This window comes from Eretmochelys imbricata, chromosome 4 (genome assembly GCF_965152235.1).
Source record: "Eretmochelys imbricata isolate rEreImb1 chromosome 4, rEreImb1.hap1, whole genome shotgun sequence".
In the NCBI taxonomy this organism is placed as follows: domain Eukaryota; kingdom Metazoa; phylum Chordata; order Testudines; family Cheloniidae; genus Eretmochelys; species Eretmochelys imbricata.
In genome coordinates this window covers 30,577,075-30,604,889 of record NC_135575.1, presented here as the reverse complement: position 1 = coordinate 30,604,889, position 27,815 = coordinate 30,577,075, and the positions used below count along the sequence as shown (strand labels likewise).

Genomic DNA, 27,815 nt, shown 5'->3' with positions numbered 1-27,815 from the left:
TGTCGTGGCTGGAGAGGGGCCCGAGGCGCCTGTGGCAAACCCGACAGTCGGGGCAGATTAACCGTGGCTTGGTCTGCACAACATCGCCGGGCCGCACCTCAGGGGCGGCCGGGGGCGAGGCCGTTGCTCCGGGTGTGGGTACAAGAGGGGACTGGCTCGGCCGCTGAGCCGCCTCCCCGCTGACGCTGCAGCTCGCCCGCCCCGCCCCCGGCGATAGACCCAAAGGCCGGGGCGCGGGCCGATGACGTCAGATGGGCGACGCGGTTCCGGTTACGGCGTGAGTCGCCGGTGCCGCGGCTGAGGGGAGGGGGCTTAGGAAGCGGTTCTGGCCGTTGGAGGCGGGAGCCCCCCGCTCCAGTCTCGCGGTGCCGCGCGCGCGGGTAAGTGCGGGGCGGCCGGCCCCCGTGGGTGATCGTGAGTCAGCGCTGCCGCCAGCCGCCTGCGCTGAGCCTGGGGACGGGACGGGACTCCCCCCCTCACGAGTCATCAGCCCCGGCAGCCGCCCCGCCGGCCGGTCTCGCTCGCCTGCGGGCCCCCGGGGCGGAGGGCGGGGCCGCGCGCGCTCTCCGCAGAGCGGTGCGGGGGCTCCCTGGGCGCCGCGGTGGGCAGAACAGCGACTGTCCCCGGCCGGGCCGCCGGAGCTCGGCGGCGCTTTTCCCCTGCTGGCGCTGCGGCGCGCTGCCATGGCCTGGGGCTCAGCGCTGTGTGCAGGCTTCAATCCGACACGGCTGGTGCCCCACCCACCTCCTGCGCCAGGAGCTCCTGTCTGTCCCTGCTTCGCCTCTTCATTAAGCCGCCAGTCCGTTCTCCAGAGCCAGAGAAGATTTTCTGCCTTTTTAAAATCTCTTTCCCGCCGTCCCCCCCCCCCGCCCCCCGGGTCTCTTAAAATCAAGCTTGTGTCTGAATTAATTTTAACTTCTGTTTATAATTAACCTCTAACATCAGGATAACTGAAAGAGCAGAAAAACGTTCTCTACTTTGTTCTGTTTACCTTTGTGCCTTTCAGGGTACTGTGTATGCATGGTAGTTAATTTAACTCTTTTCCCTATACTGTTTGTCTGGTATAGCCCCCTATTTCTCTGCAGGATTTACACAGCAACAGGGTGGGGGAAAAGAAAAACACTTACAAAATAAGATAAGGTGATTGGAAAACCAAAATAAGTATGAGGGACTTCCAACTAAGAACTATATGCAACTACGTTGAATTCTTTTTAAAAAATGAAGAGGTAAAACTGTTTATTGAAAGTGATAGCTTTGGGAAATCTGCAGTAAATAGGCTGTCTAAACAACAAAGAACTTTATTTAAAAACAGACAGACATCTGAGTCATGCTTTCAGAATTCTGTCCTCCTGATATTCTTTCTCCTGCACATGCATTTGGGGGTCATTTTGAACTCAATTTTGACGGGTGGTCACAGAAATTAAATGAGTCTGGTCATAACATAGCATATTTAGGCTTTCCCCCTCTGGGTTTAAAATAAATCTTTAAATAGGTGGTATGTCATCTGTAGCTAAGAGCTGATTTTCTAGAAAAGTATTGAATACTACAGTTATATTTGTTACTACTTGCTCTTGAGCATTAGTTGCTTATTGAGGCACAGACCAAGGCTTAGAATTGGGGAAAAGCCTGTCTACGGTTCTTGTTTGTCATTGCCCCCCGCCCCCTCCCCCCATTTACAGTAGGTTTAAAGTGATACTAATCTGAAGTAGATGTCTTGTGGTATTTCTGAACTATTCTGTCTTCTGTTTCTTGCAGAAGCAGTCTTGGAGGAAAAAAAGACTTACTCTACAAATTCAAGCTTCTTTAGACAAGATCCACTAAAGCCATCGGAAAGCAAATGTCATCAGAAATGCCAGCAGAAAATCCATTGCCCACAGACGTTCCTGATGTGGAAGAAAAGATTAATTCAAATGACAATCAAGTCAAGAAAGGGGAGCCAGGATCAGACAAGGCAGAGAGCATTGGAGTTATGTCAAAGAGGCAAATGAAGAAGCTAATGAAGCAGAAACAATGGGAAGAGCAAAGAGATTTACGCAGGTGTGATTTGAATTATGTCTCCTATGTTGCTGATTCCAATCCAGTATTTAATTTTAATGATCATGTATGTGAGCAGAATTTGTACATAAACTTCATGCAAAAGAGAATTAAAGTCAGTGTTGGTTCAAATGTGGAGTATGTGAAACGTGCTGGGCTTCTCTGTTAGAGCACCAGGGAGAACTTATTTCAGATCAATGTCCTCAATGGTCTGTGATTCAGCAACTGTTTCTCAGCAGGTTGAGGATGTCAGGAGGGTAAACCTGCAAATACTCTGCTCTAATTGGCCAAAATGGTTGTTGCTGAGCAACGAGAGATATTAATTCTACTTTCTGAAGTGGCTGAGTGTGCTGCGCCTGTATCACTGCCAGCCCCTGTAGCCTGATGAGCGAGGCTAGAACCAGGAATCAGTGAGAGTCTCCTCTTTTTGATAATACAGGATGCTGTCACAATCAGGCTCATTATCTTTTAGGATGATGTGATGGTAGGAATATATTTTGGGGGTAAGGAAAGGGGTATCAAAGCATGGGCTCTTCTAGGTCAAGCTGAACCCCTGGTATTACCCCAATTGGTACCTTCCCAAGACAGTGGCTATTCAGAATGAACTTCTTGAGCCTTAGTTTCCCACCTTGATCTTGGGCTGACCCGTCCCATCTCTCACACTGTAGCATACTTCCTAAACCACTGAAAAGATATATGTTAGAATCTGGAGTGTAACATATATTGTTTCACTGAGACCCCTAACTGGCTCTTTTGTCCACAGTGGTTGTATATGACCTGATCCAAGTCCCCTTGAAATAGACGGGATTCTTTCCAGTGGTGTGTGTTAGCTCTGGATCACACACCTAGTGTTACAGGTTTTCTCACTATTCTACAAACAGAGAAAAATGAGCCATGGGTTGTTTCTGAACTTGTCTTCAGTGCTACACTATGACCCAAGAAACCGGGGCAGCCTCACACTATCTCTTATTTAAACTTTTCAATAAAGTATATGTTAATCTCCTAACATCTGCACCATGCAGAACATCTAACCAGCTGTACAGACCTAGCAATCCTTATTTTTTAACTGTTTATGACTTTTTAGGCAGAGACGAAAAGAGAAACGCCAGAAAAGAAAACTGGAGCGTCAGTATCAGTTGGAATCTAACAATGAAGGGAGTGACAGGAAGCGTATACGTAGGGATGTTGTTCCTAGTACTCTTCGTCTTATTATAGACTGCAGTTTTGACAACTTGATGGTATTAAAGGTAAATGAAATTTTGCTATTGGAAGCACATGGGTTCTCTGATACTAATATGGCATGATCTGAGAGTGGAAGAACCTGTGGGTAGATGAAAATGAAATAATCTTTGTCTTGGTGCATGAGGGATAGCTTATATGTTTGTTTCTTAAATCTGTCAGATTTCAAAATAGTACTGCTATGTGAACTTGCTAAAAATAGCAGTCATCTTCCTGGAGATCTGTTCTTGTAAATTGACTTGATTCCAGAATAGAAAGTAGAACCTTGTCCCTGGTATCAGCCATTAAATTTTCTCATGCTCCAAGAGCACTCTTCTGAGGGGTACTGCAGAGGTCTTTCCTCTCCCCGACCCCTCTCCTGTTCCAAGTATGTTTGAGGCCCGTAGCAGAGTTAGTGAGAGTACATGGGATACAGCGTGTTCAGTATTATGGTGATACTCAGCTCTGTTTCAGTCACATCAGAGCTGTATGGTCCAGTAGAACAAGTAATTCTGAGTTTTTATGACATCTCAGAATGGATGAAGTTGAACTGGCTTCCGGATAATAAAGAAAACATTGGAGTGATTTTGGTGGGTAGGGGTATGGAATAAAGAGAATCAGAAACGGCACCCCCTATACGCCAAGGGAGTGTTTCCACCATTTGTAAGCCAGGTACCATCCAGAGCTGTCCCTAGGGTACAGCAAATTGATGCAACTGCCCTGGGCCCCGCACTTCGTGGGGAGGTGAGGCGGGGAGCGAAGAGGAGCCCCCCTACCAACCTCGCCCAACCCCTCCAGCGCTTCCTGCCCACCTGCGGGCCCCAATCAGCGGCTCTTCCTCCCTCCCAGTGTCTATGGCCCTTTCAGCGTCTGGAGGCGCTGGCGGGGTGGGGAGTGAGGGCTCAGCGCGCTCGGGGGAGGGGGTGGAACAGGGCAGATGGGGCCTCAGGGGAAAGGGGTGGAGTGGGGACGGGGCCTGGGCAGAGCCAGGGGGAGAACCCCCTGGCAGATAGAAACTTGGCGCCTATGTCCCGGGCCCTGCACCCCTCTAGGGATGACCCTGGTGACATCTGAGTTTTACTTTACTACTTGTTGACTAAATAGCAGCTGTAGACAAAAAGGCGCATTTTTTTACTTACATCTTGTGAGAAGTGTGCTCTTTTCTTTTTTGATGCAAGCCTTTCTATCATCATCTGTCTTTATTATTTGTATTATTATAGCACTTAGGAGCCCTTGTCATGGATCAGGACCCTATTGTGGTAGGTGCTGTACAAATACAGACCCTAAGGACAGTCTCTGCCCTGAAGAATTGACAGTCTGAGTAATGAGTCAAGACTAAACCACCATATTACACTGGTGAGGCTGCACGTTGAAACACTCAAATACAAACTAGCTCAAAATACACAGGCAGCTAGAGTGTAATACAGGGAGCATATAACACTAGTACTCAGTGTCACTGTTGTCCAATAGGTTTCTGGGTAGAGTTCAAAGTGATTGTCTGAACCTATTAAAGTCCTAAATGGTTTGGAACCCAGTTACCTGAGGCATTTCTCTTTATGTCATACTGTCACAAGTGAGATCAGAGGTGCTCCTTTGAGATACATGAGAGGTTGCTGCTGGTAGGGCATTTTCTATAAAAGTTTCTAGACTCTCGAATGCACTTCCTTCCTTTGCGTGCAAAGCCCGTAGTTCTTCTCAGATATTTATGGAGGCTGACGGATTATAGGTGGAGGGTCTGGCGAGTTTGATTGTTTCCTGGTACGGTTGGTTAGAGGGAGGCCATTGTTTGTTTTTTGTTTGTCCTTTTTTGGATAGTCTAAACATTGTTTTTATTTCAGTTACATTAAAAACATTGTATTGATGAACTTCATATCCATGACTTGTTTAAAATAATAAAAAAAAAAAAAATAGTAAATTTCCCTGGGGTGTGTTGTGTGGGTGTGAAAGGGTGTGTTTATAGTTAAAATAAGCATGATAAAGGAGTCTATTCTGTTCCTGGAAGTAGTTACAATCTGTAACTCAATAGTAATATGTGTATGTTCTATGTAATAAGTCAACGAGTGACTGAAGAATAATGTGACTCGAGTCACAATTATTGTAATAGTGGTTAAATATGTACTCTATGGGAGATGCATATATTTGTGTGTGTACATAATTCCCTCACAGCTGTCATTCTCCTTTTCTCTCAAAGGGTCTGATGCTTTCCCACTCAGGAATCTATTTTGCTGGTTAAAAGCTTCCTTTCTCTCTCTCTAGCGTCTGACTGACTCTTGGTAAAGCATTTTGTGGTGATCTGTCTGAAGGACTGTATAAAAACAAATTGTGTTACATACAGGATGTCAAGAAGCTTCACAAGCAAATTCAGAGATGTTATGCAGAAAACCGTAAAGCATTACATCCTGTACAGGTATGTTACAACAACTGTCTATATTTGAGCACCGGCCATGCTTAGTGAAGTACAGAACATGTAGAAGAGGCAGTCATTGCCCAAAAGAGAGTATAATTTTAGTAAAATGAAAAAAATAACTTAGTTTGATCATATTTCTGTCATTCCTGTATTAAAGGAATGTTAACACTACCTTCCTGATAGTGACCACCATAAAAATACCTACATAGATGAAAAGGCATATGAATGTCAGTATAAAAGCTGCCAGTCCAAGATAGCTTTTGGATGTACACTTTTCTTTCTGCAGGACATAAGGCAAAAAATGCTTAGTTGTTAACCCTTTGTACTGACCATTAAAAAATGTTCTTAGCACCAGATTCCTCTGGTAAATAATGAAAGTGAGTTTTAGTTAGCACTTCAGAATAAAAAGCTTGTCTGATAAAAACATATGTGGTGACAAATCAGCATCTTGAATTTGGATATTTTGCACTTTTTTTTAATCCCTCTTAAGTTTTACTTGACCAGCCATGGAGGCCAGTTGAAGAACAACATGAATGAAAATGACAAAGGATGGGTCAACTGGAAGGTAATGACAGAAAATTAAGCAATTCTGTGACTCTGAAATTTCCCAAGAAAAATACAGTCTTAATATTCATTCAAAGATTGCTACAGTTTCTTTGGCTTGTATCTTTTCCATGTACTGTATTTTATCAAGACATCAAAAAAGTGGTGTTAGTTTAGCTCTTAATGACTTCAGTTTTGAGTGAATTTAGTGTTCATACGAGTGACTGCCCTGACTTGAGACTAGCTTTGTATAAGTTGGCATTTCTTCAGTTAATATTGCTGATGCATCTCTGTGCTGACTTGTAATGCTCCAACTCCTTGATTCTTGCTATTCCTGGCTTTTTATCTCAGATTGTATTGACTAACCGTGAAACTAAATACATCTGTTATGCCTTGATCAAGACTAGATTCTGGTTTCCAGAGGTGAAATACTAATGAGCTGGCCCATACTACTTTGCCTGGCTCCAGAAAATAACGCCAGTACTGTCAAGAATGGCACATTCAGTAAGATTGCTGACATGCTGGGTTTCTTATCCTTGTAACTCTTTTTTTTTCTTTAATAATGTTCCTATGTTATTTTAATTATTTGCATGAGGAAGGATTGCCTCGGAGGAGGTCAGAATTCCTTACTCAGCTCTGTCAAATGTTGTGTGACCTTGAGCAAATCTCTTTGGGTATGTCTACACTGCAATAAAACACCCATGGCTGGCCTGTTAGTGTTGGGCTAAAAAATGATTTTAAAATAACATATGATGTACATGTATGTCTACCTTACCTAGAGGCTTACCATCCCCTGATGGTAGTCTGGGTGGCCCTAACTTCTTCAGATACCCCCACTAGGGGTGTCCGTCCAGTCTGTTGGGTCTGATTCGCCCACACAACTACCCCCTCTCTTGAAAGTGATCATTTTTAAACCATGTGATAAATCTGTACGTGGTCTTTTTCCTATCCTGGTATTCTTTCTTAACAACACTTGAGTGTTTGCAGAGAAGTAGCATATCTTGAGCTATTCTTTCCTTCCTGCCTGATTTTTCTTACAGCACCTATTAAACTAAACCAATATATTCATACAATAACTTGGTCAACAAACTGTATGCATAAATTATAGACCAGTTCCATCACACAAGTCCTGGTGACTGCTTTTTAAAAGCTGCAGCAGAAACCTTTCTTGCCAAGCAATAGCTGAGCATCAGGCGGGGTGGGGGGGGACATAGCTCAGTGGTTTGAGCATTGGCCTGCTAAACCCAGGGTTGTGAGTTCAATCCTTGAGGGGACCATTTAGGGACCTGGGGCAAAAATTGGGGATTGGCCCTGCTTTGAGCAGCGGGTTGGACTAGATGACCTCCTGAGGTCTCTTCCAGCCCTGATATTCTATGATTCATTTATTCTGGCTTCCCTTTTGAAAAAAGGTCTTGGAAGTGACTTAGGTCCACAAGGAGTCACAAGTGTTTGACCTCTTCTGCAATTCCTCTGGACTCTCAGAAGGCCTTAAACTTTTCACAAGCCACTGCTTCAGAGAGCTATGCTGGGAACTGTGGGTTCAATACCGAGAAAGCAGTACGGTGGATATGGGACAAAACTGTATTTGACTTGGCATGGGCAGCATGGACACACTGCTCCGTTGGTACTTCTGCTGGTGTTTAGCCTGGCCAAGCATTATTCAATAGCATGTGTAACATTTGAACTTCTTTGTATCTCAAAGGATATCCATATTTCATCAGAGCATTATAATGAGCTAATGAAGAAGGAAGACCTTGTGTATCTTACATCAGACTCCCCTGACGTGCTGAATGAACTAGATGAGACTAAAGCCTATGTCATTGGAGGTCTGGTGGATCACAATCACCACAAGGTAGACGGATATTACTTTCTTTAAAGCTGCTCTTTCAGCATCTAATTCAGTGTTATTACTGAACACATGCAAATCAGCAAAAACAGATACTTATTTAAAAAACATATTGGTTGATTTTGTGCAATAAAACTCTTAAAAACCAAAACGTTGTTCTGGAGGTGATTGTATGTAGTGATTTTTTTGCTGATTTGTTTTTTTAAATATATGTTTTGATTTTATCTTTTACTTCAAATCTATAATGATCCATGCTTAATTTTAATCTTCTGTTGTACCCACTGAAGGCCAGATTTTCTGAAAGAGATCTTTGGTTTGTGTGTATTCAGTTATTTACTTGCATGTGTAAACAGAATTGTCATGATTGTACATGTAATGGATCTTGGACATCCTTCTTTAATAACTTGGTTTGTCAGTATGGCCTAATCAAGGAACACATTTGCCTCTGGGTTCCAGTTCAATGCCTGGACATGGCGTTGTACTCTGTGCAATTGGCATGTCAGACTGCTACTGGAAGGGTTAGAGCACTATTAAAAATTATTTCCTTTGGATAGTGTACCGAACTAATGCCCTTTGACCTATTTAATAGTTCATGTGTCATAAAAAAGTTTGGGGGATAAATTTTGTCTTGGCAAATGATTCTTCAGAACAAAGCAGGTTGAGCTACTGTCAAAGGCTGAGAACTAAATAAGGCTCTATTTGCTTGCGGAATGTAATCACTGCAGTACCAATTCCTTACTTTTTCATAAGCGTTAAAGTAGTACTGGAATTCAAAAAAAAAAAAACCAAAAACACTACTCTGTAGTGCCTCTTTTTAAAAAAAAAAATAAACAAACAGCTCAGGTAAAATTGAGTTTGAATGTTATCTGAATAATTTGTATTATTTCTTACTGTGTTGAACACAAACACTCCCTTAAAACAGACTGTATTTCCCACTTCGTCTTGAGTTGCAACAGTATGACACTGCTTGCAAAACCCCTGCCTGAAAACAGTAATTATCTTATTCATTTTGTCTTTTTTTCCCAGTAGTAGAAAGCTCATTTGTATTGTACAGTCTGATCAAAAATCATGATTCTTGGTTAACCTTTTTGGGGGGGTGTCTTTTTGCTACAGGGGATTACTTACAAAAAAGCACTAGAACAGGGAATTGGTCATGTGCAGCTTCCTCTTGGAAATTTTGTGAAAATGAACAGCCGGAAAGTATTGGCAGTTAATCATGGTAAGTCATGAGTTTGAAAAATAAAAATGAAAATGTTACAGAATGTGTCAGCAATATCAAATTATATGAATCTTCAAAAGTACGTCAGTGTATAAAGACCTAATTCTTATTTCAGTAATGGCTGGATGCCTTTAATCTTTATAAAAGTGAGATTTTTTTTCCAACCGTGCCTGAGTGACTTAGGAACTTAAGTCCCATTGAGTTGTCGTATGGAAAACATGCCACTCTTGAAAATCCTACCCACAGTGGCTAAATTCCCTCTTGAAAACGGTCAAAGGACCAGAATATTAGGATTTACCCTTGTGTTTCTATTCCCTTTAAAAGATAAATGCAAGGGATGAAAAACTGCCGCTGTTTCACAGTTTAGGTGTGCATTGATTTCGTGGTGGATAGTTGCACAATTTATTCAACTTGCTAGTAGCAAAATTCTGTTTTCTCTCCCCGATTCTTTCTTTTGCATTGGCATTTAGCAAGAGCCCAAAATGTGTGTACTTGGTTTTCGGAGTCTGTTATATTGAGGTATGCAACCACACTCTCTACCTAATCTTCTTTCTTTCTTTTTTTTTTTTTAAAAGCCCTTAGTCTTTCAGTTCTGACACCTGCGACCTTTAAGTAATTAGTTAGATTTAAATATAAGCATATGCAATAAGGTTGCTCCTCAACCTTTTTTAAATTTGGTTTTACTGTTTTGTGTCTTTATTTTGCACCTTTTGAATTTCTTCTACCTTCTCTTATTTTATTGAAAATGTCTGTTTGGTTTTATTGTTGTTGCTAAAAGTATTTTATTCTCTTAAATATTATCAAATGAGGATGATGTATGCAATGGCATGCTCATCCAATCTCAGAATTGCCAGTGGATGTACATCATAAATTTAGCAGAGAATCAGCTATAACTTTGAATCTTAAGTCACTAATTAATGATTAAGCTTAAGTATTACCAAAACCCAATTATTGGAAACCTTTCACACACATACAGCTGTAGCTTTAAATTTTGTATCACAAGGTAGAGAACAGGGTTCCACATATTATCCATAAAAAATTGCAAGATGTTAGCTAGGTCCATTTTAGTAGTTCTCCTGCAACAGTTGTATACTGACCTCTAGTACAGGGGTGGGCAAACTACAGCCCAGGGGCTGCATCCAGCCCTCCAGATGTTTTAATCTGGCCCTCGAGCTCCCACCAGGGAGCAGGGTCCGGGGCTTGACCCGCTCTGTGCGGCTCCCAGAAGCAGCAGCATGTCCCCTCTCCTGGTCCTACGCACAGGGGCAGCCAAGGGGCTCCACATGTTGCCCCTGCCTCAAGCACTGCCCCCACAGTTCCCATTGGCCGGGAACCACAGCAGGTGCAGGGGTGGCGCCCATGGACAGGGTAGCGCACAGAGCTGCCTGGCTGTGCCTCCACGTAGGAGCCGGAGGAGGGACATGCTGCTGCTTCTGGGAGCTGCTTGAGGTAAGCACCCCCCAGAGCCTGCACCCCGGATCCACTCCCATGCTCAAACCTCCTGCACCACTCCTGATCCTCCTCCCATCTTCTGAACCCCTCAGTCCCAGCCCAGAGCACCCTCCTGCACCCCCAACCCCTCATCCTCAGGCCCACCAGCCAGAGCCCTCACCTTCCCTGCACCCCAACCCTCTGCCCCAGCCCGGAGTACCCTCCCACATCCTGAACTCATTTCTGGCCCCACCCTAGAGCCCACACCCCCAGCCAGAGCCCTCACCCCCTCCCACACCCCAACCCCCAGTTTCGTGAGCATTCATGGCCCGCCATACAATTTCCCTACACAGATGTGGCACTTGGGCCAAAAAGTTTGCCCACCCCTGCTCTAGTATAATTTCTGGGAGCTATCTTCTAGGGTGGGAGTCAGATCGCAGTTCTATTCCTGACTCTTCTGCTGATCCACTGTGTGTTTTTGGGCAAGTCTCTTAGCCTCTCTGACTCTTTTGTATCTATCTGTAAAATGGGATTTTTTTATGTTTATCTGCCATTGTAAAGCATTTTGAGAACAATAATTGAAAAGCACTGAACACATAAAATACTTCTTTAAAATCCAGTGTTAATGCAGTATCCATGCTGAGGATTTTAGGCACAAAAGACAGGAAATTCAAAATGTCGGGTGCCTTTAACTATTGTAATTCAATCCCTTGCACATATTGCAACCTTAATATTATTTGGCCCAATTTTAATAGGAATACTTGCATGCAAAGTACAACTTGACATGAATAAGGATGGCAGAATTGGGCCACCCCTATTCTGTATACGTATGTATAACGTAAGGGATATTTTCATGTTTTTTTTTAACTATAAATATATATTTGCATTTATTTCACTATGTGCTATTGCACAGTGAAACACCTGTTTGGTTCTAACTCTGCTGTTCTTGGAAATGAAAGGTATAGTACCAGGTCCCACAGGCTGGGCACTCTTGCTACTGTCTCAGGGGGGCATGAGGAGGGATAGATCCATACCATAAACATTTTAGTAGGGTTACTGTTCTCTCAAGTATTTTAATTAAATAGAACCCCCGGGTGGTGGAAGATGGACAAGAACAGTGTTAAATTTACATTTGAGATATAATTAGAGCTCATGGAGGATTTTTAGCGCGGGCTCTGGGAGGGAGCTTGGGGCATGGGAGGGGAGCAGTGCACAGGTTCCCAGCCAGTGGGAGTTATGTTGATATTGCTCGGGGCAGGGGCAGCACACAGAGCCACCTGCTGCGCTTCTGCCTAGAAGCAGCCGGGACAGGTCGCCGCTTGCAGGGAGCTGCCCAAGGTGAGCAGCCCCTGGATCTGGCACCCCTTCCCGCACCCAAACTCCCTCCCAAAGTCTGTGCTCCACAGCCCCTCCTGTACTCCAACCCCCTGTCGGCTCCACGCCAATTGGACTATAAACCAGAATTTCAATGAAGATCAGAAATGCTGGTTTGTAGAGCTTTCTGGTTGGTGAAGTGCCAGATAAAACAGCTTTTACTGTACTTGGTTTAGGATTTAAAAGATTCTCATCTTTTGGATCTAAAATGCCATATCAGGCATAGCCAAGAGAGCATTATATGGATAAGTAACTTTGTTTCCTTCAGTTAAACGCAACATTCTAAGACTAGTACTTTGTAATATTGGAAAACGTTGTTTAAAATTTCCCTCCACCTCTGAACATTCTTTCTAATTCTGGCAGCTGTATTGAGACCACTCCCTCTATCAAGACTGTGACCTAGGAACTGCTGGCTTGGATGTTGCGTCCCTCTCAGCATTAGGCAGAGGTTAAGCAACTTTCCTCCATTTCCCCATCTGTAAAATGTAGATCTTTACTTGTCTGTTTGGAGGATCATTGTGAGGATTTCACTGCTTATAAAGCACTAAGAAGTTTAAGCATACTACACATAGAGTAATTACAAAATATTATAAGAAGGCAGGTCAAATTTAGGGCCTACGTTAACTTATGTCCTTTTATTTAAAAACAAATGCAGCTAAATCAGTGTGGCATAACTGTGATGGTCCCATTTTTCCATTGTCTGAGTGCGGTGGGTGGAAGAGATGACAACTGTTTTTGTTTGGGTAATGATCTTTTCTTCACCATTCTTTAGTGTAGTAAAAGGAGGCAAGTACATTGTGCGCCTGGGTTGGGTGTGTCTTCATGACTTTGTAAGGCTGTTCTAAATAATTTTCAAAGCATACTTACTTTGGGGGCAGAGGGAAAGCTCCTACAAGAGCTGACTTCCGCAGCAGTACTGCGTTTTCTGTTTAATCCGGAGGGCTTTATTTATTTCGCATTGTTGTAGGAAGAGGTAAGATCCTTGCAACAGTTGGCTTATGTTTTTAAATGTGTGTTCTTTAAAAATTAATCTCTGTTTCTGTCAGAAATTGTTACTTCACTATTGAAGAGCTGGTTGTCTCTCTTGGTTGCAGTGTTTGAGATAATCCTCTCTTATCTGGAGAAGAGAAACTGGAAGGAAGCATTTTTCAGTGTCTTGCCACCGCGGAAAGGGGCCAGTCCTCTGGGCGAAGCCAATGACTCCTCCAAATGTGAGCTGCGTGAAAAAGAAGCTGGTGAAGATAATAGCTCGGACAGCGACTAGGCAACTGTGGAAGCGGGCAGGAATGTAAAGTGCATGTGGCACAAAGGATAGAAATGAGACATGAGTTAGATGAAACCTCTGAGAACAATCTGTCGAACTAGTGGTATTTAATTGTTTAAGTGGCTACACTTGGAAAAGACTGGTAAAGATAAATGTTATTTTTACCTTGAAAATACTTCCTTTTTTTCGCTTTTTATAAAGTAAATTAATGGCAAATGCAGAACTTATTTTGTTATGGAAGCTAATATTTATTTTCCTTTTTAAAATATTTTATTTGATACATACAGAACGGTTTTATTTTCTTGAAGCTTGTGATGGAAGCTAATAATTAATATGTTAGTAACTGTCCCTGTTTTGTGCATGTACCCTTGATATTTTATTATTATTCTCTATCCACCCCATCCTATATTATGTCTTAAAAGCAATGAGTGTCAAAGGTCAATGAATCTAAAAGCTCCTTCCGGCATTGCCTGTTGCGAAGTGTGTATAACTTCTTACCGTCAGTGGGGGCTTTTCTGAGCAAAGAATAGTCTTATAGTCTCTGAAAAAACATTGGGAGCCAAGAACTCTGCTTTGGGCCTGCTTTGGACACTTTTTTTTTAAGACATAATTTTTTTAAAAACATCCTCTGTCACAGCAGACCTGCCCTCTCTGGCAGGATTGTGAGTATTTCAAAAAGAGTTACTCTTCTTGCCTCTTGAACTGAAGCTCTCTGTTCTAACTAAATTTTTAAAATAGCCATTTCAGTACTCCTGAAGCAGGCCAAAAGACAGCCTTGGGGGGCGGAAGGTGTCCTTTCACACCAGAGGAGCCATTCTCTCATCCCTTTCTGCAGGGACTATCCAGAAGGGAGCCAGTTATAGTGTAGCTTTTGGGATGTGGACAAGTATCTACAGAGAGCAATTCTGCAATCATCAATAGACTCCCCAAGAGAATTTGGAGGATAGCAGCTTCTGGTCACTTGTGGCGTGGGCTGGTTTTGAACAGGTGATATGGATGTGACTGGCTCTGTATCCAGATCCAGTCCTCCCTCCACTGTCACCACTTTCAGACTGGGAGTTGAACTGGAATATGTGTAGATGTACATGTGTCCAATAGTTTTACAGGGTTGGCAACAAGGAAATTATGATTTGACATGTTCAGTGTGATCATTTTAATGCTTTTTTTAATATAAATTAATTTTGAGAACTCTTTAGGCAGCCATCTGATAAACTACAGTGAAGATTCATCTGCCTTAGGTCATGGGCAACAGTTTGTTGCTCAAATAAGATACTGTGGTGGGGTTATTGTGTAGATATGCCAAGAGAAATGTGTTAAATTTTGTCTCTGAACGTGGAGAAACTTCTGGACAAAAGCATTGTCTTGTTTTTGTTTTGAAGAGCCAAAGAAATATACAGCATAAACAAAGTAAAGCACTTGCCAGTACCAGTTTCCTCTGTTAGTAGACAAATGTCTAAAATAGCAAAGGTACAAAGTGCATATTTTACAATTGAGGTATTGCATACTGCTGCACATAGTATTCATTAAATCTGATCTAAGCATTTGAAGTTTCAGTTAAGATTCTTTAATTCTACCACATGTCTTGTTTCCTTCTCAGATTTGAGCACATTAAAATTAAATGCTACAATTTATTCATGTGGAATTAATTCCACAACTCTAAAAGGTTGTTCTGCTGCATTGTTCTATTGACCAGAACTACTATTTTTTTTTTTTTTTTTTTTTTTTGGTATGGTGGAAGTTACGTTTTTTGTTTTTTAACAACAAAATATATTCTCTGGTCTCGTCACTTGTGTGATTACATATTAAGCAAGAATTCATTTTTTTTAACCTAAAGAAGCTCTGAAATGGACACTTTACAACATCATTTTCTGCAGATAACTTTGAAATATATTCATGTCTTTGTTTCAACATATTACACACTATTTAAAAGAATTTCTTTTACATTTTCCTCTCTAGTGTGTGTTAGCCACTGCCTCTCTCATTTGGTTTCTCTTTTTTTTTTTTCTTACCACAAACATATTACCATGTCTTACTGTGTCACATATAATGATTTGAAAGTGGTTATAAAGTACTCCTCATTACCATTTTTTAAAATAATGAGTTGCATAATGTGCAAATCAGTCATTTGCAAGTAGGAGATGCTTGATCAGTGAAATAGAGCAACACAAAATGAAACATTCAGGACTTCTGTCGTGGGCAAAGTGATTCATTTTGGAGAGGACATGTGACTCACAACTTTCCAGTAACTTCAGATTTGCACTTTTTAAGACAAGCAACCTAATTTTTCAGCTTGGACAGTAAAGAGTATATAACTCATAGCTATTTGTGTGTTGTGCATCGCAAAGATTGTACGTTTAATAAATCAGCCAAGTTTCCAATAACCTGGGAATAGCTTCCAAGAGCGATGGAGTATAAATACTCTGAGGAATATTAGATTGCAACCTGAGCAATTCATGAAGTGTTCAAAAATTCTTGATGTGGATGTGAGTGTTTTAAACTAATGTAGCAAAATTCTCAATTACTGAGGGACAATCTCCACTCATTGATATATTTTGTTTTCCACAACCAAATCTCTGTACAACTTTTCATGAGTGATGTAGCTGAGTACTGTATTTGGATTCTAATATTTAAACGGAATTGTTAAATCTATTGACCTAAAGTTGGGTGATTGCTGATTATGTGCTCTGTGTATCCTATGACTTTTAAAAACAAACTTTGTGGAGAATCTAAGCACTATACCCAGATGTACAGACACACTTTTCTCAACCTATTTATTACATAAATTTTTTTTAACGTTAGCTTTAATAACATTTTTAAATCTGAGCCTTTTCAATCACAGCAGATAGGATCCTGAAGACTGCCGACTCAGCTGTTCATGTCAGGGACAGTGATAGTTTGAAGATAGGCCATCTCATTTTATTACAGTAGGATGAAATGTGACTACCTCACAAGAATAGTCATAGGAGTCTCCATCACTGCTGTGTCCTGCCTTTTTGAAGGGAAGCAGGTGCTCAAGGGCATGGAGTGAAAGGGGGACTTGGAAGACATGCACACTTTCTTTAGCTTAGGAAAATTTCATCATAAAGCATTAGTATTAGGATCAGTCAAAAATTAGATTATATCTAATGGCTTGTCACTAATATGTTAAAGGACTATTTGACCTGTTAAATATATTTATTGGAGCACTTATGCTAAATGTGTGAGTGAGTGTACATATCTCGCAACTTACCTTCAGTGAGAGAGAGAATGGGGGGAGACTAGCTTTGTGTCCTTATGCAAATGCAGTAAGTTACAGATGGTATTGGGGGAAAAAAACTTAGAAAATGTTGTTGATTGTAGTTGTCTTTGTAAACCAACACGCTTCCCTCTCTAATATATTTGCTCAATAACCTACCACAAGCAGTTTCAGAGGAAAGTTAAGCATGCTGTTGAAAGGACACATTAGCATTGTTGCCATCATTTGTTCAGTAAGGACTCTCATACTCAGATTGGGCTTGTTCTCTGTTCTTCAAACTGACTTTGTATCATTTACTTTAAAGAACAAAGATAAGTAATGAAACAAGGTATCAATTCAATCAAGAGATTGCAGTTGTTTTCCCTACATCCTTAACTTGCCCTGTTGTCCTTTTAGTTGGTGGTTCTCAAACTTTTTCCTGGTATGTACTGCATCTTAACAGTAGTGAGCTGCATGGATCAACTGTCCCATTCAAGACACCTGTCCTCCTCCCATTCACTGTGGAATAATGCTCCTGGAGCATAGCAATTGCTAACATGGAAAATTAGTATTAATTTAAAGTATTTTAAATTACTCCCTTTCTTTTCAATGTGACTTAGTAGGCGCAAACAAGGAGCGAGCGATAGCATCATGTAACCATTCAGTTGTTTTGTTAACCAGGGGGCCGCAGACCAAAGGTTGAGAACCTCTGGCCTAGATCTTTTAGTGAACTGACAGGATTTGACATGTTCCCAATATGACCACAGGAGACTTTAGCACTAAGGTTGCTGCTTAGTTCTTAATGCACTGTTTCTTTTTTGCTCTGACAAGTATGAATGGGCACCATGCTATCATAACAGATAGAAATGATTTTTGGTCAGGATGAGAACTTGCAGAAGGGAATTCTAAATATTGTTAGTTATCAGCTTAAATTTCCCTGAAATGGTGTGGCACAGCACTAGTAAAATTTTCAAAGATTGTCACACTTCATGAAGGAGCATGTCCCAAGGCATAGCTGAATAATCTTACTGTGAAACTATAAACTGGAGTTGGCCAAAAAGTAGGGATCACGTTTTTTATTTTGTTTTGCAAAACTTGGTGGGTTGGGGTTTGTTTTTTGCATAACCAAAAACAGGTGTGACCTCTTATCCAAACATTCCCAAAAAGGTGGGTTAAGGTAAGATTTCAATAAATGGTTCCAGTATTAGATAGGCTGTGCTTGCCACCATTTCTGTGATCTTGGGTTTATTTAGTTGGTTTTGTTGGGCATTTTTGTCCACCCTTTCTTTCCCCACATTCCCCTTTCCCCCCACCCCCAGTGTTAAATACATGACACTTCTCAGCTATTGTGAGAGGAATTGATCTAGATAATTGCTTGCTTTCTGCAAAAAGAGTGTGTCATTCTACCTGCAGTCATGCCTTTCCTAGTGAACTAGGATTGAAAATTTAGGGTCAGCTTTTCAAAACCTGGTGCATGACTTGCACCCTGCAGAACATACATGTGCCCATGTACCTCTATAATTACATGAGCAGATGGTGTATCCACACACAATGTGTCTATTTGTGGGCCTGACTCCTGTGCACAAATGTGTGTATACATGCACATACTTGTTCGGGGCAAATCAGCTGCCAAACTTAAATTTGTTGCCTGAGGTTTTTTGATCAAGGTGCTATCCTGTCTTACGGTGTCATGTGCTCTACTCTAGAATGCACAGAAAAAGATTCGTTCTGTGGGTTACAACAGCTAAAGGTGTAATCAAGGTGTAATGTAGTACTGCCCAGTTGCTGTACAATGCATCATTTCAGAGAGGCTAGAAAGCATAACATCAGTGGATGTTCTCTTCACTTGATGTGCCAAGTTAATAGCAAATTTAGGTTTCCTTAAAGATGAAATGCCTGTGTTAAGAGTCTTGCAGGGTAGATGAAACATCTTATAATTTACAGTTCTCTTAACCTTACTTGTATAGGCATTTTGAATGAAGAGCATATCCAAAAGCTTCCGGGGAAGTCATTCTGTATGTACTTTTCAGTGGTTTTTGATGAAACACTTAGGGACTAAACGAAATTAACACAAGTTTGTTTTTAAAGGGGGAGCCAGCTCTAGGTAGGTTTTTAATTATTGTTGCTAATAGTACATATGGTAATACTTGAAGGGAACAATTGTGCTGTTTCAGAAGCTTTGAAGAGGAAGTTATTCTCTGGCAGTAAGACGTCTCTGATCAACGGGTAACTTGCTGTAGCGAAGGTGGGGCTTCTGTCGGAGTGCTACGGAAGGACTGTGGCTCGTTCCTTGGGAGCTGGAGGACCTTCCTCTGTGTACATTTTTGGAAATTGGGATTGTAAATCTCTCCCCTCTTGTGGACAAATGACCATCTCTCTCCCTTTCTGGAAAAGATTTTTGAACAATAAAGCTCTATACCACACTAAGCTTAGGCTTTGTTTTTCAATGTTTGTTTGGCTTTTACCATGTGTTTCTGGTAGCATTATGAAAATAGTAGCATGGAGGGTCTCCAACTGGATGACTCTTTGAGAAGATAAAATTGTTGGTCTCTGAGAAATTACAAAATTCCTTCCCTGGTTTCCCTTCTCATCGCTCCCATGTAAAGTCTCCTCCCCACAGCTATTATAAACTATGTACTTTCACTCACTATAGAATGATAAAAGAAAAGGAGTACTTGTGGCACCTTAGAGACTAACAAATGATCGTACAGTAGTACTTTTGAACCAGTGTAAAGAGAGTGTACTCCCCCTTTTTTTGGATCAAACTCACTATATCCAGGGGTGCTAATACAGGTTACTGCTAGCACAGTCTCATGATCACATAAACCACTCAGACTGCCACTTTCTTGTAGAAGGGGTAGTCTCCTTATTGAGACTGTTGGGGGTTTCTCAGCTTGTGCTGCTTTGTTAACCTTTACTGCACTCCAGATGTAGGACACGTGGAAGATGGTGGTCTGAGGGAGGTGAAGCTGTCTGGGTAGGGGCTACAAATGTGTCTTAGATAGCTGAGGGAGACTAAATAGGAAAGCATGTTTTATTTAGAGGGCGAGCGGTGGCTAGGGACAACGAGGAAGATGTGCTGGTTGATGGTGAAAGGCAAGGTGGAATCCAAAGACTAGTTGACAAGAAGAGTTTGGCACATGTCTGAAGAACAGCAGGAGGTTTTGACTGTGTGGAGAAAGAAATCAGGAGAATTTACAGAAAGGTCAAACCTCATGGTGGTAGTTGAAGCGATTGTCAGCAGCTGCAAATAAGTATACTTTGTACTGCTTTGTTACTGTGGTGTAGTCTCTGGGGAAAATGATACATGAATGCTCTGTCTAGAGAGGCTGAATCAGTGGTGGTAATAAAAAGCGGAGATTCTCAGAAATCTAACTCCCAATGAACTTGACATACTGTTGTATTTTTCATACTGCCATTGAATTCTCTTCATCCCAGTGTAGAAATAGACTCTAAACTGTTTAAAATTTTCAAGGATCTTGCATACAAAACCTCAAAGTGCAACACGTCTGCTCTATGGCATTGAGCACATTTCTAGCTGTATAGTGTCCTAGAATTTAGAATTTCCATCACCTACCTTGTTCCGTTCCTTTACTTGCTTCTGATGCTTTACTTGAAGGCCTGAATAGAACAGGGAGAGCTTATAAAGCCACAAAAAAAGAAACAGCAGGGATTTTGTGTGAGCTGCAATATGCAGCAATGGCTTAAAGGGTTCTTTGGCACCTGTAAACCTTGGCACTGCTCCCGTTGTATAACTGTGTACCCAAGAATGGAATCACTTCTAGATAGCAACGTTTTCGATTCAAGCTCTAGCTGACAAGCGTCAATCACAAAACCAAGGTTTTCGCAATTAACTTTTTAAATATAATTCCATTCTTCATTTCTATTCTAAATTCGCTGACTTTTCTGCATGAAAAGTTTCTTGCAAAAACCAGTCTGACTTGGTGAGTTAATTTCTTTAAAGAACAATTGAATAATACAAACAAAACAGCTCCTAGGTCTACAGGCATAGTCAGCAACAGATGTACAGAACATATTACACACTGAAGATTCATAGCCCAGGCTCACCTCTGGTAGTAAAAGGCATATCTCTTCCCCAACATCTCATTTATTTGTTACTGATGACTGTGGGCAACGATGAGAAAAAAAGACTTTCAGGATTTAGAAGCAGAATAATCCTTTGCCCCAGGTAAATGATCTGGATTTGGGGGAGTTTTGAAATAGGAACATGTACATTTTCAAATATCTCTTGCAGAGCTTTATATAGTACCTTGCCAAAGCATGAAAAAGTTACAAAACCTATTAAGCTTTTAAAACAAAAAAAACTCTGCTCAATATGAAAACGTGTTTTCTCCATCCTAATTAGCACGGAATGAGCCAAATTCAAATTGAATGTTTGGGGGCAATGGTGAAATGCCTGACTAATTGTGAGTTCTTTTTGTTCGCTCTCTTAGGCCCCAATCCTGCAAAGGGGCACAAAAGTAACGTCACCTGTGAGCAGTCTGCCTGCAGCGGAGCTACCCCAATGCATAAATTTTAAGCACATGTATAAGTGTTTGCAGGCCTGGGCTTTTGTTTCTAATTGATATCAGAATCCGCCTCTGTGGTAATATTTCAATACTTCTGTTCTTCGCAACATTTCTGCCAGGACTAGAAGTAGAGAAGCACCTGAAATCAGGAGGAAGAGAGAGAAATCGTTCTCTCAAGATTTGCAGCTTAAATTTGCAGACATCAGCGCTTTAGGTAAGTTTCAGAAAATCATTCAAAATTTGAATCCTTCTGCTACAATGAACATGAACTCCTAACTTTTTGAGTTTAACAAATCCCTGATCCTTCCAATATTAAAGCAGACTTTACCTGAACTTGTTCGCTTCTTCTCTTGGTTCTGTCCAAGGGATATGGGAAGGCTTCATTGTATCATGGACATTCAAGTTCTCCACTGCACTTTCTTTTGGTGTATTTTGCCGATAATTCAGCAAGTCCCTGCTAGTCATCTCTGAGCGAATCAAATTTGATACAAACTCTTTCTCTGAAACATCAAAAACCGTCAGAAAAAACTTCCTTTGAAAGAGGTTGCTTTAAAAAGAAATTGAGGAAAATGGAAAATTTCATTAAAGGCTATATTAAATCAATTGGATAACTTCTAATAGAAATCTGAATTGTATGTAAATATGCACAGCTTCATTTTTGTGTAGTTCATGGCTGCTAGACTGTTTTTATTAACAAACTATAATTGTTGGATTTTTTTCAGTTAAAAAATGCTGGAAAGGGATTTCCAGTTATACAATGACAGTAGTTGTTCTGTGGTTAAGATTGCGAGGTTTCCGCTATATATCCAACTTTAACGCTGTAGGGAGAAGAGGATGGGCAAAGTCATATCTGCTCCAAATTGGTTAGGTTGAATTTTTCCACAAAAACATGAAGTGGGCTGAAATGTTTAGCAGAGTTGAAAAACTATACCACTTGCTATTTTGTTTCTTAAACTCATAGCTTACATAACTCTCTTCCTTCCAATAGCCATTGGGCATCTTGCTCATTCAAGCCCCTTTGATAACTGATTTAGGCCTATGTCTAGCTAACAGCCCTAGCCAAGTTCCCTGAGTGGGCACCTCCAGGTGAGAAGTCCCTAAAAGCAGAATTAAATCAATTTATAGCAGGGTTGGCTAAATAAAGAAGTTGGATGGCATTATGATCATCCACAGGTAGGGTAACTATCCGTGAGTAGTAATAACACGTGACTGGTCGTCATTGTGCTGGCATAACAGTGTCATTAAGCAGGTGCTGAGGCTAAAGCCAAAGAATGAGTGCTCTGAGCACTTGTGAATCGGTACCGTAGCAGTGCGATATACACACTTTCCCGTTGGTGTGGTTTTTTGCTTTTGAGCAGTGTGTTTCAGGGGCCTTTCCAACTTACGGATCAACTTCTACTGCCATCATTGAGATATGATCCTTCTTAGGAAAGATGTACCTTTCAAAAAGAATAATTCAACCAAGACTGTTGTGGGAAGGGCATGCCGTCAATGATACCCTAGTCATCAAAACTGCTACCCCTAGTCCAACCACACTTAACCAGATTCTGCCCTCATTTTCATCTTTGCAGTCTCACTAATTCAATTCAGTGGGAACTCCAAAGGTATTCCATGAGTGTAAGGGAAAGCAGAAAATGACCTTGTGATTAACTGGGGAAATGTGTGTTGTTTATATTGTGTGACTCGGTTTCCTTGTTCAATTTTGTATTGCTTCCTTGCTGAATGCATAGAGCTAAATCAAATGAGGCTGTAAACGGGTTGTTGCAGAACTGAACAGGAGAAGTGAAACAATAACACAAATAAGAAGTCTCTCACATACCCATCTTCAAGAAAGTGAAAAAAATAATGACTGGACTACCAGTTAGTGGAGAATTTGCCTGGCTGGCTCAATTCAGGCTAGGATGGTTTACTCTTCCCAAGGCTAAGCCTCAGATCAAAAGACCCTCACTGGTTTAAAAAAGTGCCCCTGGCAGAATTTTTTCTCGGGGGGGGGGGGGGGGGTGAGCTGATGGAAGCTGGTCAGGATGTGTCAGTGGAAAAGCTGACAGATGGGAGGACTCACTCAGAGCCAGAGGGAGAAGCAAGCAGGTTAGGGTGTTTCTCCCATGTAAGAGATGTGAGGGAAGCCAGACACTCCTACACTATGGATAGAGTGGCTAAGCTTAAGGAAGGGAAAATGCAGTTAGGTCTTTGTTGTTTTAAGTCTGTTTCTTTAAGCACTGTGTACCTTTTAAGCAAAAGAAATGATGTTCTGTTTTGAAAAAGCTGTGTCTGTCTCATTGCAAATGTGTGCAGCCTTTAGCTCCCAAAGAGAAATCTTTGCCTACCGTAACCCCAGCTGGACTTGCTGAATTAGTCACAGTTAGAAACCAGGGAGCTGTAACCCAAGTCCTGGTCTGAGAGTGTGTGGATTGTGGAGTTCCACCCACAAGATGTAAAGGCCTGACACCTGTGGGGTTGCATGTGGTGAGACCATAAGAAAGGATAGTAGTGCAGTTATCTAGGTAACTGTGATATGTCAATTATTATTTTAACACACACGCACATTTTACCTCTTATACTTGCCCTTGACAGCCACTCTTGGATCTCTGCAAGGGAGTCTGTCTGTAGAATGTCACGGAGTTTTTCCAAGACCTGGAAGAAGGGCAGTACAATTATGACTAAAAAGGGGTGCAGATATGCCAGACAGTTTTTTATAGTAGGGCAGTCAAACGATTAAAAAAATAATTGCGAGACTTAAAGAAGTCTAAATTAATTGCAGTTTTAATCCCACTGTTAAACAATAATAGAATACCAATTTACAAGTCCACTCAGTCCTGCTTTTTTCAGCCAATCAATAAGACAAACAAGTTTATATTTACGGGAGATAATGCTGGCCACTTTTTATTTACAGTATCACCTGAGAGTGAGAACAGGTGTTCATGTGGCACTGTTGTAACCAGCGTTGCAAGGTATTTACATGCCTGATATGCTAAACATTCATATGCCCCTTCATGGTTCAACTTCTGGGGGTTAAAGTTTTACCCTGTTTTGTTTTTCAATGCAATTATGTTTAAAAAAAAAAATCTACGTTTGTAAGTTACACTTTCGCAGTAAAGAGATGGCACTACAGTACTCGTATGAGGTGAACTGAAAAATACAATTTTTTCTTTTTTTACAGTGCAAATATTTATAATCAAAATAATATAAAGTGAGCACTACACACTTTGTATTCTGTGTTGTAATTAGAAAAGGAGGACTTGTGGCACCTTAGAGACTAACCAATTTATTTGAGCATAAGCTTTCATGAGCTACAGCTCACTTCTGTAGGTCACGAAAGCTTATGCTCAAATAAATTGGTGAGTCTCTAAGGTGCCACAAGTCCTCCTTTTCTTTTTGCGAATACAGACTAACACGGCTGTTACTCTGAAACCTGTGTTGTAATTGAAATCAATACATTTGAAAATATAGAAAAGCATCCCAAAATATTTACAATAAATTTAAATTGGTATTCTCTTGTTTAACACTGCGATTAATCACAACTATTTTTAATCTAGTTAATTTGTCTTGCATTAATCGCTTGCGTTAACTGCAGTTAGTTGACAGCCCTACTTTATAGCATTAAACTGTTTACAATTTTTGCCTGTTTCGGTCCAGTTGTGAAATTGTGCAAAATTTTAGTTGTGCAAACTGCTCAGAATGAAATTGCACAGTTTTGTGCAGCCCGAGTAGACAGACATTCATACTGTGCAATGAGGAGAGCACCGTCTATACAGCACTGCAGGGGAACTGGAGCTTTGGGGAGTATGCCATGTACATGGCATTGCAGAGAGCACTGATTGCAGATCAGGTAACTACTACTCTGCTCTATCCACTTCTGACATTTCCAATGGGAATACTGTATGAGGCTTCCAGTCTGGCCGGGGCAGCTTCCTAGGAACTCCCAGAATAACCTCTGAATACAAATTAACAGGTCAGCTAGATACAGGCAGCAAGAATTGAAACCTCCAGGCGCCCCCTTCTGGGAAATGGAAACATAACACAAAAGGAAAAGGAGGACTTGTGGCACCTTGGAGACGAACAAATTTATTAGAGCATAAGCTTTTGTGAGCAGTGAGCTGTAGCTCACGAAAGCTTGTGCTCAAATAAATTTGTTAGTCCCTTAGGTGCCACAAATACTCCTTTTCTTTTTGCAGATACTGACTAACACAGCTGCTACTCTGAAACATAACACAAAAGGTTACCACTTACTACTTATATCTTACTTTTATTTCCTGATCCAGATAGTTTGGAACATAGTTTATATTCTCTCTGACTTCTGGCTTGTAATGCATAAAACGGGCTGGAGAAGAGGGACGGGTAAGAGAAGAAGGATGGATCTCATGGCCAACTGCAGTCAGAGGACGACCTGGTTGTTTTTTCAAAGGATCTTCCTAAGTAGAAAGTAAGGTATGCAAGGATTCAGCAGATACCAGTTACACAATTAAAGTCTAAATGAAGACGTACCCAATCTTGGGTTCCTAGACGCCAATGATTATTTTACCATTGGCTTCAATGGGAGCAGAAACCATTGCTAAAACTGTTAGAGATTCCATGCAACAGGACCACAAAAAAGGAAAAATACTTAATAATTTAGTCTCCAATCACTGGTCACAATAGGTGCAGTGCCCCAATATGTCCAGATGTTGGTGCCATAGACCCAGATCCACAAGGGACTTTGTTGAGTTAGTTGAGGCAGCCAAGCAGGATTTTGTGGATCACAGTGGTGCCTAAGATTGGGGCTTAGGTGCCTAAAACTGTGGTTTAGACACCTAAAGAGCTCTGTGGATATAGGTCATAATCCTTAAATCTGGATTTTTCTTATTCAAAAAGAAAATCTCTGTGGATGTGAGTCATTGTAGGCAAAGTTTTGCCTTCAAGTACCTGTTATGGGAGAGTTATAAACTCCGGAAAAAGCAGGGAGTTGAAAAAACACTTTAAGCGAACTGGTGAGAGGAGATCAGGACTCCTGGGTTCTGTTCCCAGCTCTGACCCTATATAGTGTTGGGTGAGTCACTTAACTTCTCTGTATCTCAGTTTACCAATCAGTAAAAAAAAAATGGATGTACTATTGCACTTAACAGGATGTTGTGTTTGTAAAATGCTTTGGGGATCTTAGAAGAAAGGTGCTCTAAGTGCAAAGTATAAAAAAAATTGAATTGTTAACTGTAGCAGATTATTGAGCACGGCTATAAAAAAAAAAAAACCTGACCTCTTGTATATAATGCAGCACATGCTCAGACTCTTAATTAGTTTAAATTATTGACATAAAAATGCTGAAGAATGAAAACTTAGACATTATATATATCTATGAATGAAAAGTTAGACATTAGAAGTTGTATATTAGAGATGAAACCACATCATTTAAAAGCTCCCTCCTCTACTTGCTTGATGTTTGTGATCCCTTATTTTGGGTCCTTGTCATATTTTAAAGGCCACAGTCTGTGTTGTACAGTTGCTCTCCCTGGCAGTTTGAGAGCTATGAGTGGATGTACAGTACCTAGGTGCTGAGGGCACAGAGCTGCTATGAATAACTGCAAATCTTTCTTTACCTTCCTCAGTAAAGCAAGGGAGTCTCTTGTCCTTTTAGAGAACTCAGCCATTTCTTCTCTCCCAGGCTCTGGAAATTAATACAGAAATGTGTTTTTAGTTAGTTTATGTTGAAATCAAGACAATAAAATTCAATTTTAACTGTCTGTGGGGTTAGCAAAATCATGGCTACTCACGTGAACTTGGTCGTGATGGACCTTTCCCAATGTGTGGATAAGCCTGGAGGCTTAGTGTAATGCTGCTAGAAGATGGCGTGCCCACACCTTGCCCAGTTAGCCCATGTTGCTGATCATATTCTCGCTGTGGGATTAGGATTTTGCTGGCAGCCTGGTGTGGTCTTGAAAGACTCCCTGCATCTCTCACAACGCAGACAGGTGCATTATTTAACCCTGGAGGAGAGGCGAACACGGATGCAAACTTTATCCCCATAAACAATCTTCTGCAGACCATCTCAGGGTTAGGGCCTCTGCTGGGTGGGTGGAGGCTGCAGCTACCAAAACTCATTGATTTTTGTGTGGAGTGAATTTAGTGCCTGTGAAAAGGAGAAGGTATACAGTACCAGAATATGTGCTACGCTGAAAGGAGAGTGCCAGCATCTCCATGACTCTTATACTAATCCAATAGGCCTTAATCATGACTCTGGATCCTCTGCTTGGCCCCTCACAACCTGCTCTGGCAGAGACCAAGAATGCTGCAGAAGGTGTGTGCACAGCCCTTGTGGGGAGTGAACACCTCGTGTCCTTTGAGAAATGACTCTTCTAACTGATGCTTGAAAAGAGATGCTTTGATAAGTTCTGCATCCAGCCCTTTCTAGGTGGAGAAAGGAGGTATTTATATTTATATTGCTTGATAATGCTGGCAGGATTGGCAGGTTCTGTGCAAGTTTTCTCTGCATCTCTAATAGTTCTGTGTGTTGCTCTGGGCTTCTTCTCTTAGCAGGCCACTCTTGGAGCTTGTCTGCATGGGCAAGTTAGTGCACAGTAAGCTAGGGAGTGAATTTAAAGCACACTGAGTGCTCTTGGGTGGCTTATCTTAATGTACTCCTAAATCATTAAGCTACTGTGAATGAAGGTGAGAAATAAGTGTGTCCACACTGTGAGCTAGTGCAGAGGGGCTAGTGTGCACTAGGTATTCCGCACTAGCTACTGCAGACTTTTCCCCTCATATA

The 27,815-nt window shown here is 41.3% G+C and overlaps 2 protein-coding genes across 4 annotated transcripts in view; one reads left to right on the top strand and one right to left on the bottom strand.

Moving 5' to 3' along the window:
• Positions 1 to 685, bottom strand: part of MTTP (microsomal triglyceride transfer protein) — a 44,860-nt gene extending 44,175 nt beyond the window's left edge. Inside the window, exon 1 of the mRNA XM_077814762.1 lies at positions 481 to 685. Within this exon, the coding sequence (XP_077670888.1) occupies positions 481 to 685 (205 nt within the window). The remainder of the gene's footprint in view (positions 1 to 480) is intronic.
• On the top strand, positions 204 to 14,883 carry TRMT10A (tRNA methyltransferase 10A). 3 transcript variants are annotated; one of them, XM_077815059.1, is made up of 8 exons: positions 204 to 277; positions 1,756 to 2,037; positions 3,119 to 3,281; positions 5,588 to 5,659; positions 6,150 to 6,224; positions 7,905 to 8,054; positions 9,162 to 9,267; positions 13,167 to 14,883. In XM_077815059.1, exons 2-8 carry the CDS (start codon positions 1,838 to 1,840, stop codon positions 13,334 to 13,336), a joined length of 936 nt encoding a protein of 311 aa, XP_077671185.1. In that variant the 5' UTR covers positions 204 to 277; positions 1,756 to 1,837; the 3' UTR covers positions 13,337 to 14,883. The 3 variants fall into 3 exon arrangements, with proteins under 3 accessions (XP_077671185.1, XP_077671183.1, XP_077671184.1); XM_077815057.1 differs by having other exon boundaries at positions 260 to 380; XM_077815058.1 differs by lacking the exon at positions 204 to 277 and having other exon boundaries at positions 870 to 2,037.
• Positions 14,884 to 27,815: the final 12,932 nt, after the last annotated feature.

Bases quoted from the DNA above. Each gene is read 5' to 3' on its own strand.
- TRMT10A (XM_077815059.1), top strand. From the start codon at position 1,838: ATGTCATCAGAAATGCCAGCAGAAAATCCATTGCCCACAGACGTTCCT. The intron at 3,282-5,587 runs GTAAATGAAATT...TGTTACATACAG, and splicing joins ACAACTTGATGGTATTAAAG to GATGTCAAGAAGCTTCACAA. The intron at 9,268-13,166 runs GTAAGTCATGAG...TCTTGGTTGCAG, and splicing joins AGTATTGGCAGTTAATCATG to TGTTTGAGATAATCCTCTCT.